The sequence below is a fragment of the Halichoerus grypus genome, chromosome 8, assembly GCF_964656455.1.
Source record: "Halichoerus grypus chromosome 8, mHalGry1.hap1.1, whole genome shotgun sequence".
NCBI classification, from domain to species: Eukaryota; Metazoa; Chordata; class Mammalia; order Carnivora; family Phocidae; genus Halichoerus; species Halichoerus grypus.
In genome coordinates this window covers 104,439,500-104,451,975 of record NC_135719.1, presented here as the reverse complement: position 1 = coordinate 104,451,975, position 12,476 = coordinate 104,439,500, and the positions used below count along the sequence as shown (strand labels likewise).

Below are 12,476 nucleotides of genomic sequence, written 5' to 3'. Positions count from 1 at the left end.
CTTCCTACTGTAAAGCTGGAGGGCAATTTCTTACAGTATGTAACACTTTAAAAAAAATTTTTTTTTGAAGATTTTATTTGAGAGAGAGAGAGAATAAGAGAACAAGTGAGGAGAGGGGCAGAGAGAGAGGGAGAAACAGGCTCCGCTCTGAGCAGGGAGTCCGACGTGGGACTTGACCCCAGGACCCTGGGATCATGACCCGAGCTGAAGGCAGACGCTTAACCGACTAAGCCACCCAGGCACCCAGTATGTAACACTTTAAAGGGAAGTTTATCAGTAATTGCACTTTTCACATAAATGGTAGGAAAGAAGGTTGCTTAATTACGATAATTTTTCTGTTGTATTTGAAATCCTTTTCATTTGTGTATGAACAACAAAAAATTTCTCTCACTTTCCTTCTTTTCTTCTTAGATTTGAAATTCCAGAGCCAGAACCTACTGAAGCGGATAAATTGGCCGTAGAGAAAGGCGAACAGCCAATCAGTGCAGACCTTAAAAGGTTTCGCAAGGAATATGTCCAACCAGTACAACTTAGGTTTGGCCTTAATGTTATGTTTTTTATGTACCGTTCAATTTTCATTATATAGTTAGCACATATAAGTTATCTAATTAAGATAGAGGTATTGTTGTTAGACTTCATAGTAGTTAAATTAAATTTCCAAAGTTCTATGTGAAGTTACTCTTAAATGCCCTGAAGAAATTTAATTATTAAAATATACTGTGTTATTTGCATCAGATACCTCTGGCATGTGATATATTGTGCTTACAGACCAGGACACCTATTAGGTAAAAATTGTAAAATTCATGTGAGTGTGCCTACTCGCAACCTTGCCCCTCCCTCCCCCTTTGTGATCATCTAGTAATGCTGGGCTTTTTCATAGTTTGTAATATTTATGGAATTTTTAGCTCTTACCCTACTATTCTCTCACAAAATATATAGACATTTATTCATTCATCTAAAAAATCAGTAATTTCTAAAAATGTATTTGATAATAGCAGCTGCTAGTTGTTAGGTACTTACTTTATGCCTAAGTGTTTTATCATTTTTATTTCATCCTGACAGCCGTTACTACTTTATATCTGAGGAAACTGGAACCTAGCAAGATAGAGTAATTTGAGATTGGTCATACAAAGTGAACAGCAGGACAGGATTCAAACCCGTATCTGTCTGACTTCCTAAGTCAGTGTTGTTGTTTTTTTTTCTTGCCACTGAGCATTGAAAATTGGAGGCTCCTTTGATTAGTCTTCTTTACAGTCCCTAGTTGTACATGATCTAAATATTTTTTTCTTTGTAAATATGAAGGTGCCTTGATTATTGTTAACTAATAAATTGCAACTTTGGAACTGAGTATGTTATTTATTTTCCAGGATAATTGCCACAAATAAATGCAGTTTTACTGGAATGATAGAGCTCCCAGCTATATGTTTCTCAGCCAAAACTTTTAACATGTCATTCTTTGTAAAAGAGGATGATACTTTAAAAAGTTCTTTTTAATTAAAAAAAAAGATGATCTTATTTACCCCATCAACAATAAAGGAGTAATTTTTTTGTACTAGCTATAGGGCATCTGTACTCCCCCACACTCAGATTAAATTTTTTTTAAAGATTTATTTATTTATTTGCGAGAGAGAGAGAGAGAGAGAGTGCATGCACACGTGGGGGAAGATGCAGAGGGAGATAAGCAGACTCTGCGCTGAGTGTGGAGCCCGACACTGGCTTGATCCCACGACCCTGAGATCATGACCTGAGCTGAAATCAAGAGTCCGACGCTTAACTGACTGAGCCACCCAGGCGCCCCTAAAGTATAATTTTAAAGCAATAAATTAATCTGAAGACCTGTTTCACATCATTAAAGTGCTTAGGTTTTAAATTAAATACAAATTAGAGACTCTGAGTGTTATGTTGGCCCTTGCATATACAGTTGTTACCATGGTATTAGAGGAGTGAAAGAAGTATAACTGAATGCTTAGGTTTCACTAAAATGTGTTGCTTTACATTTTTTCAGGATTTTAAATGTGTTTCGGCACTGGGTTGAACACCATTTTTATGACTTTGAAAGAGATTTGGAGTTGCTTGAAAGACTAGAATCCTTCATTTCAAGTGTAAGAGGTATATTATTTAAAGGTTTGATTGACTCTTACATTGTGCATGAGTTTATTTTTAAATTTGTGTGACTTCTAAGAAGCTAAACTGTTCTTTATTTTTAAACAGCTGAAATAACATTTGGTATGGTTTATAGACTCGAAGGAGCTCACATATGTTAGAACCACCTGAAGTCTTGGAACCTTGCCTTTTCAAGTTTTTTTTTTTTTTTTAAAGATTTTATTTATTTGAGAGAGAATGAGAGACCGCACGAGAGGGTGGAGGGTCAGAGGGAGAAGCAGACTCCCTGCTGATCAGGGAGCCCGATGGGGGACTCGATCCCAGGACTCCAGGATCATGACCTGAGCCAAAGGCAGTCGCTTAACCAACTGAGCCACCCATGCGCCCGCCTTTTCAAGCTTTTTAGGAGAATCTTTTTTTAAAAGAAGTCATAAGTCTTCTTTAATAAACTTAATACATTTGAAATTTTATCTCATCTTAAGGTTGCCATTCTTTCAACTAATTAAATATATGTGCAGTAGTATCTGTTTTCTTATTCTCCTTAATCTTATTCTTTAGTTTTGAATGGTTGACAACTTTTAAAAATAGTATTTACTTCAGGGCACCTGGGTGACTCTGTCAGTTAAGAATCCAACTCTTGATTTTGGCTCAGGTCATGATCTCAGGGTCATGAGATCTCACCGGCATCAGGCTCGGTGCTCAGCTCAGCACAGAGTCTGCTTGAGATTCTCTCTCTCCCTCTCCCTCTGCCCCTTTCCCTGTTCATGCTCTCTATCTCTCTCTAAAATAAATAAATAAAATCTTTAAAAATAATATTTGCTTCTCTTGCAAAAGTTTTTGGTGTATTTTTAGCACCTGAAAGATAGGAGTTTCCTACCTAAAATTTTAGCACACAGCCCATAAAATGAAAGTCTAGGCCATGAACATTTAAACAAATGTATATTATTGAATCAAGAACATTTATCTCACAGGATAAGGCATTAATTAAGAATACTTTAAGCCTACCTTATCTCATCTCCTACTTGTTCTTACTTAAGGGGAATTTTACTTAAAATAGAGAATGTGATTCCTTTGCTTCAACTTTGAGATGTTTAAGATACATTTTTATCACGTTTGCCTTAAAATTGTTTATGGTACCAAAATAATTTTTCACATTATATTCTTAATGAAGGTGCTAGACTATATATGATATAAGAAACTTCTAAAATACACATATGTATTAGGATAAAGCAAGTAAATGGTTATGTTAATGTCTGACGGTCTTTCTTCAATAAGTTATACTGCAGCATAACCAAATAGTTGATGAAGGAAAGTAGTGTTTTTTTTAGACTTATTTATTTGAGAGAGAGAGAGAGAGAGAGAGCAAGTGGTGGGGGAAGGGCAGAGAGAGAGAGAAAATCCTGAAGCAGACTCCCCACTGAGTGCGGAGCCCTATGTGGGGCTCCATCCCAGGACCCTGAGATCATGACCTGTGTGGAAATCAAGAGTTGGCTGCTTAACGGACTGAGCCACCCAGGGGCTCTGAGGGAAAGTTTCTTTTTATAAATGTATTTTAACTAATAAATGAAGAAGGAATGATAGAATTAGAATATTACTATTTTTCAACCCCCTAGTAATATTAGAAAGAAGTAACTGGACATTATATGCCTGCTGTTGGAAATATTCTTGCAAATATTCATGTGAAAAATTGATCCTGAATCAGATCACGTCTCTATGTGTCTGATTTACAGAAGAAACAGGGGACAGAGACACAATGCAAATGAAACCACAGGGACAGAATTGGAAAAATTCAGACTTGGGAAATACCACAAGGCAAATGATTCCATTTTAACAAGTAAATTGCAAACAAAAATAAGAGAGAAAAGGAGAGCCTGTAGATGAAAGGAGACTCGAGACATTGACTGAGTGCAATTTGTAGAACTTGTTCAGACCCTATTTCAAACAGACCAACTGTTAGAAAACATTATGAGAGAATCAGGGAAAGAGCACTAATTAGATATTTGATGCTTTTAAGAAGTTATTGTCATTTTTACATATGATAATATTATTGTCATTTTAAAAAGTCTTTAATTTTTATACTTAAATATGAATGAAATAATATGACATATTTGTTTCAGGTTTATTTAAGTATTCTGTACACCCAACATGGTGCTCAAACTCACAACTCCAAGATCAAGAGTCGCATGCTCTTCTGACTGAGCCAGCCAAGCACCCCTCTTATATTTCTTTCAGAATAACATAGGGAGTGGAAGGAGGGCATGAGTGCGTTAGGTGAAACAAAAATTGGCCATAAGTTGGTAATTGTTGAAGCTGGATAAAGATTAAAGATTATGTGAAGATTTGCAGTTATGTCTGTCAAGTAAAAGGTATTTTTGTGTTCTTTTCTAGGGAAAGCTATGAAGAAATGGGTAGAGTCAATTGCTAAGATCATCAGGAGAAAGAAACAAGCTCAGGCAAATGGAATAAGCCATAATATTACCTTTGAAAGTCCACCTCCACCAATTGAATGGCATATCAGCAGAGCGGGACAGTTTGAAACATTTGATCTCATGACACTTCATCCAATAGAAATTGCACGTCAGCTGACACTTTTGGAATCTGATCTCTACAGGTAGACAATGTTTATTTGCTGCTCTGTTTTCAAGAATCTTAAACCATACCTCTGTTTTCAGAACATTTTGCAAATTATTTATGAATGCTTAAAAGTGCCTCATTTATTCTCGTGGGCTTGGAGGGAAGCTCATAGCACAGTTTTTAACTACAATCTGTTCTACAGGTAAAAGTCTTTTATTGTTATTTAGGCCTAAATTAGGTACTAGCAGTCCTTCACATGACGAGTGGTAGACACTAATGCCACTTTTGAGGCAATCACCCACCTCCTCCTCCTAATACTTTCTCAGATTGTTTTAGTTTGAGTTGGATGGTAGGCTCTTGAAGGCAGCTGAGTAAATAGAATATTGAGTAAGACAAGCTTTCTTCTTTATTTTTTTTTTTCAGATTCTACATAATCAAAAATTTAATTTGGAGCTTGACTGGGTTAGGTTTGCTAGGCAAAGGAATAACAAAATTCTTAGAAAAATGAAGATTATTTTTTTTAAAGGAGTCTTAAATACTTTAGCTATTTGAATTCAAGATAACTTTGAAGAAAAGTTATTTCTGAAGTAGTGTGATGATGAACCATACTTAAAACTTCTGAACCATTTTCTTTCATTTATGAGATTCATTAGAAATGTGCTTGGCTAGGGGCGCCTGGGTGGCTCAGTCAGTTGGGCGTCTGCCTTCGGCTCAGATTGTGATCCCAGGGTCCTGGAATTGAGTCCCACGTCAGGCTCCCTGCTCAGTGGGGGGTCTGTTTCTCCCTCTCCCTCTGCCTCTGCGTGTGCTCTCTCTCACTGTCTCTGTCTCTCTCTTTCTCTCTCTCTCAAATAAAATCTTAAAAAAAAAAAAAAGAATTTTGCTTGGCTCTTTACTTTTATCTGTGTCCCATCATCTGTCTTTACGTGTAAAACGTGTCCTGCTATTACCCTATATCCATGCAGATCACCCATTCCCAACCTAACCTTTATAGTTTCATGGTTTCGTGACTTCCAATGTCATTCTCCACTCCAAATCAGACACCTCTCATGGTCATATTTTAAATCTTGTTACCACTCCAAATTGTTCTTATTTCAAAGTTACTAATTCAAGCATCTCATTTCTTTCTAACTGCAGTCTTCTCTCCTTTCAGCTTGCTTTATCAGCTTTGTCCTCTGTCATCTTTTTTTAAACCACTGTCCTTTCCCAGTGCATTAGCCCCATTTTGTCTTCTCCTCCTTCCTAATTTAAGTTTTCTTTTTTCATTTACAACCCAGGCTCTTATGAAGAGTACAGGCCTTGCAGGTAACAGCCCCCTCTGTCAAAAAATGACCTCCCACCACTATCATTCCATCAAAAACTTTTCTGCATTCAGGAACCCCTTCTAAAATACAAATACCTTTAAGAAGTTATCTTGATTGGCAGCCAATTTTTTTTTTTTAAGGGAAAAGCAAGAATATACAAAGTTTAGTGCTAATATGGAGAATGTAGGAAGGAAGCAGAGATTAAAAAAATTTGCCTTTCTTTAGAGTTAGGCCTCTGGTTTGCCTTGGCTGTGCCATTCAGAATTTAGCACACACGTCAGCAGTTGTAAACATCTAATTCAGAGTGTCATGTTGTATTTTAAATAATTTGGAAGTTCAGGTGGTTTTTATTTATATTGTGGGATTTGTGAAAGGTAAGAATGAAGGGACTTGCTACTTGAGATAAAAAAACAAATAGTGTTGAATCACATTTTTCCTTATTGAGTGACTGTTCCAGGAGTGGACATCAGAAAAAATAACACTTAACTCAATGTGGACCTGCTTTCAGAACAGAAAATACCTTTGTTAAGTGATATGTGTATCATGGAAGAAGAGGAACATATGTAAAACATTGACACTGTAAACTAAATTTCTAGTGAAACTATAGAACCACTTAAAACTTATTTTAAAAACTGTTTGCAAGTACCCATTTATATTCAAATCTACTGATTAAAAACTTTTTTTTAATTAATAGCCAAGTCCATAGGACACTGGTCAGTTTTTAAAATTACATAATCCTGGCTCGCTATATACAATAATTTAACCTGCTCTTCTGCGGTCTGATTTCTTACTGAATAATTCAGGTATTTAAAAAAATGTAGAAAATTATATAACGAGGGCCCATGAACAGCAAAAGCCTTACAAATACAATTGAAATCCTTCGACTAATTCTTCCCAATTCTATTCTTCTTCTTTCTCCCAATAACCACTATTCCTGTATTTAGTGTTTATTATTCTTATGTATATCTTTATAATTTATACACGTATACATATTGATAAACAATATATGGCATTGTTTTGCAGATATTAAAACAGTTGATACTTTCGTATCATTCTGCAACATGTTTTGCACTTAAGTTGTTTCTGGCATTTGTTCAAGTTGATGAATACAGCTCTAGTTTGCTTATTTTAATTACTGTGATGTTCCATTATATGAATGCTCCATAATTTATCCAGCCTCTAGGTTGTTTGTGATTTTTCAGTCTTGCAAATAATGACTGCTTCACTGAGTATTCTTATAAATGTTTTCTTATAACCTGGTGTATCTAGAGTAGATACCTAGATAGATTTGTGGGGTGATTTAGTTGTATATCTTCAGTATTATGAGATATTGCTAAATTGCTTTACAAAGTGGTTGTTTCAGTTTTACTTGCATATCAGTGTTGGAGAGAGCCTGCACATCTTTACCCATTTGGTATTGTTAGACTTTTATTAGTCTGACAGGAGTAAAATGGGATTTCATTGTGGTTTAATGTTCTTCTCCCTGAATAAGAGACAAAATATTTTTTTGTGTTTATGTGATTATTGGGTCCAGTCCTCTGTGATTTAAACCTGTTCGTGTGTTTCTCCATTTATCTTTTGGGTTGTCTTTATCTTACTAAGTGTTAGAAAATCTTTACGTAATTTTGATACTAATCCTTTGTAGGTTAAGTTGCATGATTTTTTATTCCACAGGAAAGTCCAACCTTCTGAACTAGTAGGGAGTGTATGGACCAAAGAAGATAAAGAAATAAATTCTCCAAATTTATTAAAAATGATTCGCCATACCACAAATCTCACCCTATGGTTTGAAAAGTAAGTGTTTACTTTTCTGTCTTATTACTTCTTAATAATTATAATATTAAGTCATCTATAAGCTTAAATTCTCACTAAAAATATATTTATTCTTTTCTATGTGAGGTGAGGAAATTTCTTTTTTTTTTAAAGATTTTATTTATTTATTTGAGAGAGAGAGAATGAGAGAGAGCACATGAGAGGGGGGAGGGTCAGAGGGAGAAGCAGACTCCCTGCCGAGCAGGGAGCCCTATGCGGGACTCGATCCAGGGACTCCAGGATCATGACCTGAGCCGAAGGCAGTCCCTTAACCAACTGAGCCACCCAGGCGCCCAGGAAATTGCTTTTTAAGCCATGAATTTTTTTGTTTTGTTTTGTTTTGTTTAGGTGCATTGTGGAAGCAGAAAATTTTGAGGAGCGGGTGGCAATACTAAGTAGAATTATAGAAATTCTGCAAGTTTTTCAAGATTTGAATAATTTCAATGGTGTATTGGAGATAGTCAGTGCGGTAAATTCAGTGTCGGTATACAGACTAGACCATACTTTTGAGGTAAGTTTTAGGCTTAAATATTTCATCTTTTTGGGGGGAGATACAATTGATGGTAAAAGAAATTCCTTCTACCACCGATCTTTTTCAGTAAATCCTTTACAAATCATCTTATTCCCTTAAATCCCTCAGGATACACTAGTATGCCTTGGATTCATCAAAGAATATGGGACTTGTGACTCTGTTTAATATGTTTACCTAAAGTTACGAAGTTTCAGTTGGATTTTTCCAATGGCACACTGATTGATTGTTTCAAATAAATGACATATAAATATATATATATATATATTTATATATTAATATAAATATAAATATAGAAATTAATCACCATATAGTCAAAGAAGGAGTAACATGGAGAGAAGTCTTTCTAAAATTTAAAATTGTTTTTTTTTAAATTATACAATAGTATATGTTAAGTGTTTCTTATAGAAAATTCAAAAGATACAGAAAGTATATGTTAAAATTAAAATACATATACTCTTGGGCCCAGAAATAACAGTGCCAGACTATAAGGTTAATGTACAAAGACGTCGTTTCTGCAGTATTAATTGTAGTAGCAGAAAACTAGAAACAACCTGTATGTCCTTGAGTAGAATGACTGAATATGCTGTTCTACACCTATAGTGTAGAATATTGTTCAGCTATAGAAAAAAAGTGAATAGGATCTATGTGTATTGTCTTAAAATAATATTTGTGATATTTTAGGGGAAAAGCCATAAAAAAACTTGAGAATAATGAATATAATATGATTTCTTTTTTATGTAACATTAAAAACAGAACAAACCCTAAACATGTTAGTGGAATTGCATGAGCATTGAGAAGAGTGTGAAAAGATACATACTCTTTTCTTAACATTGGTTCTTTCGGTGGGTTATGATTAGAAGGGAGTGGAGGGAAAACTGCTTTCATGTATGTATTTTTCTATTTGAGTGTTTGCATTTTATTGATTTGTATGAACTTTTTATATATGAAGGATATTAACAGTTGAATATTGCCAAATATTAATCTATTTAATAGATTAATAATTTTAATTTTGATTTTGAAAACTCTGAAGTAGTGTATTTATTTTGAGAGGTTAAGTTTTGGTTTCTTAAAATACTGGGTACAGAACAATATTTATAAAATATGTATAAGGCAAAAGGAATAAAAATACAAAGAACACCTGTATACCTGGTATCCAGTTTAAGAACTCCTCCCAATTCCATCTCCATCCTCACCCCTTCAACTACCATGAATTTTGTGCTTATTACTCTACTTTTTTCTATAGTTTTACTTATTTGTATCTCTAAACAATGTACTATTTCATTTTGCACGTTTCTTAATTATATATGAATATAATTCTTCAGAGACTTTTTTCACTCAACATTATCTTCCTAAAATTTATCCAGGTTGCTTCTTACTGCTATAGTTCATTCTTTTTCATAGCTATATCATATTATAAGAATAAACTTACCAAAATTTATTTATTTATTTACTAGTTAGTGGCCATTTGGACTGTTTCCAGTGTGGGGCTATTATCAGTAACAGTACCATGAACATTTTCTACATATATCCTAGTGCACAAATTTCTCTAAGTTATTTTCCTAGAAGTAGAGTTACTAGATAATAGGATATGGATATCTTCAGCTTTACTAGATAATGCCAGATTGTTTTCCCAAATAATTGTACCAGTTTATACTCCCACCAGAAATGTATGAGTTCTAGTTATTTTACATTCTTACCAGTACTTGATATTGTCAGTTCTTTTCATTTTCCAATCTTGTGGTTTTAGTTTATAAACCCCTGATTTCTGGGGCACCTGGGTGGCTCAGTAGGTTAAGCGTCTGCCTTCGGCTCAGGTCATGATCCCAGGGTTCTGGGATCGGGCCCCATATTGGGCTCCCTGCTCAGCGGGGAGCCTGCATCTCCCTCTACTGTTCCCCCTCATTGTGCTTGCTTGCTCTCTCTCTCTGTGTCAAATAAATAAATAAAATCTTTAAAAAACAAAAACCCTGATTTCTAATGAGTTTGAACCTCTTTCTAAATGTTTATTCGCTCCTGGGGTGCCTGGGTGGCTCAGTCATTAAGTGTCTGCCTTCGGCTCAGGTCATGATTGCAGGGTCCTGGGATCAAGCCCTGCATCAGGCTCCCTGCACAGCCAGGAGCCTGCTTCTCCCTCTCCCACTCCCCCTGCTTGTGTTCCCTCTCTCACTCTCTCTCTCTGTCAAATAAATAAAGTCTTTTAAAAAAGTAAAAATAAATGTTTATTGGTTCTTTGTATTTCTTCTTATAAAAATTTTTTGTCTTTTTAATTGTTGAGTTTTTCTTATGACTCTCTCTGAGTTATCTTACACTCTGGATTTTAATCCTTTGTCAGTTATGTGTGTTGTAAATGTCTCTTCTCAGATTGAAGCTTCTCTTTTCACCTTTTTTTCTGTCTTTTATGGACAAAAGTTCTTAATGTAGTCAAACATATCTATTTTGTCTTGTTATTTGTGCTGTTTGGTGTCTTATTTAACCGATCTTTCTCTATTATCTTAATGTTTTGTCTTTCACTTTCAGTCCTTAATCCAGCTGGAAATAAGTTTGGAGTATGGAGTGAGGCTGGAGTCTAATTTCATGTTTTGTTCCACATGGCTAGGCAGTTGCTTCCATACATTTATTGAAAGTTTGATAGGAATTGCACTGGTTCTATAAATTGCATTGGTTCAGTTGGTAGAGAACTGACAGTTTTACAGTGAGTCTTCCAAACCATGAACAGGTATAGCTCTCCCTTTATTTATTCATTTAATAAAGTTTAATGGTTTTCTTGATGATGATCTCGTAACATCTTTTGTTAGATTTATATTAGAATATTTTTTTAAGATCTTATTTTCTTTATTGATGATACCTAGAAATGCAGTTCATCTTTGCCTACTGGTTTTATATCCAGCAACATTGCTGAATTCTCTCATTAACACTCCGTATTGTAGATTTATTGTTTTTTTCCACAGACAGTTATATCCTCTGTGAATACTGATAATTTTTCTTTGATTTTATTTTTCTTGTTCATGCTAGTTAGGACTTCTGTAGAGTACTGAATAAAAGTTAGGATGTAATCACCTTTGCTTTTTCCTTAAATTAAAGGAAATATATTGGACAGTTTTCCATCAAGTTCAATGTGTGCTGTGGATATGTGTGTGTGTGTGTGTATATACTTAACCAGGTTAAAAATAAAGTAATTAATTTATAACAAAAGATGTAATAATGAAATATGAAAGAAATGATTCTGCTTATTTGGTTTACTAAATTTTTGTTCAATTTTTCTCTCCCTCCCACAGCCTTCTCCTCCTTACCAAAACCTTACTCTTAGCCTCAAAAGACCTTTCAGTGGAAAAATATTCGAATGCTTTAGGATTATATTTCTCTCTTGTAGCTATAATTTGAAACTCTGGCTAATCAGAATTTAATAAGATCCTGAGGAAGAATTTTTTATTGCTTAATCCTCTAATTTATATTAGAAAAAAACTAAGTTTTTAAGTTTTATATTTATAGATAAATCATTTCAGGCAAGTACAGAAAGGGATAGTACTCATCTTTAATTTAAAAAACTATTTTTCAAATATTTGCAAAATTTTATAAAATTCCAAGCCCTGTGTTCATAAGATATGATTGAATTGTAAAAAGACAAGTTATACTCAATTTATATATTTTAAAGGCGTTGCAGGAAAGAAAAAGGAGAATTTTGGATGAAGCTGTGGAATTAAGTCAAGATCACTTTAAAAAATACCTAGTAAAACTTAAGTCAATCAATCCACCTTGTGTGCCTTTTTTTGGTAAGTTACTGAATATAGATTTATATTTATATTTTGAGGTAGTTTGTTGTAGCCAAAAGAGACCAGCCTTTAAAGGCAGGTTGTCCTGATTTTTATATCTGAGCATATCTACTTTTATTAGCTGTTTATATTGATAAATAAAACTTTAAAGTCTCTGTTTCCTTATCTTTAAAATAGAGGTTATAATTATCTCATAGAGTTGTTGTAAGGAGCTCTGTGGGGTCTTTCTATAAGAGTACTAATTCCATTCATGATGGCTCCACCCTCGGGATTTAAGCACCTCCCAAGGGTCCCATCTAATACTATCACATCGGGCATTAGGATTTCAACATAGGAATTTTGAACATTCAATTATGCATGCCTGTGTACACACACACACAC

General features: G+C 34.5%; 1 protein-coding gene across 1 annotated transcript in view; it reads left to right on the top strand.

The window, feature by feature from the left end:
- Positions 1-12,476, top strand: part of SOS2 (SOS Ras/Rho guanine nucleotide exchange factor 2) — an 83,809-nt gene that overhangs the window by 53,496 nt on the left and 17,837 nt on the right. The window contains exons 12-17 of the mRNA XM_036110616.2: positions 412-534; positions 2,006-2,109; positions 4,492-4,714; positions 7,656-7,775; positions 8,142-8,304; positions 11,978-12,095. Coding sequence (XP_035966509.2) covers positions 412-534; positions 2,006-2,109; positions 4,492-4,714; positions 7,656-7,775; positions 8,142-8,304; positions 11,978-12,095 — 851 coding nt within the window. The remainder of the gene's footprint in view (positions 1-411; positions 535-2,005; positions 2,110-4,491; positions 4,715-7,655; positions 7,776-8,141; positions 8,305-11,977; positions 12,096-12,476) is intronic.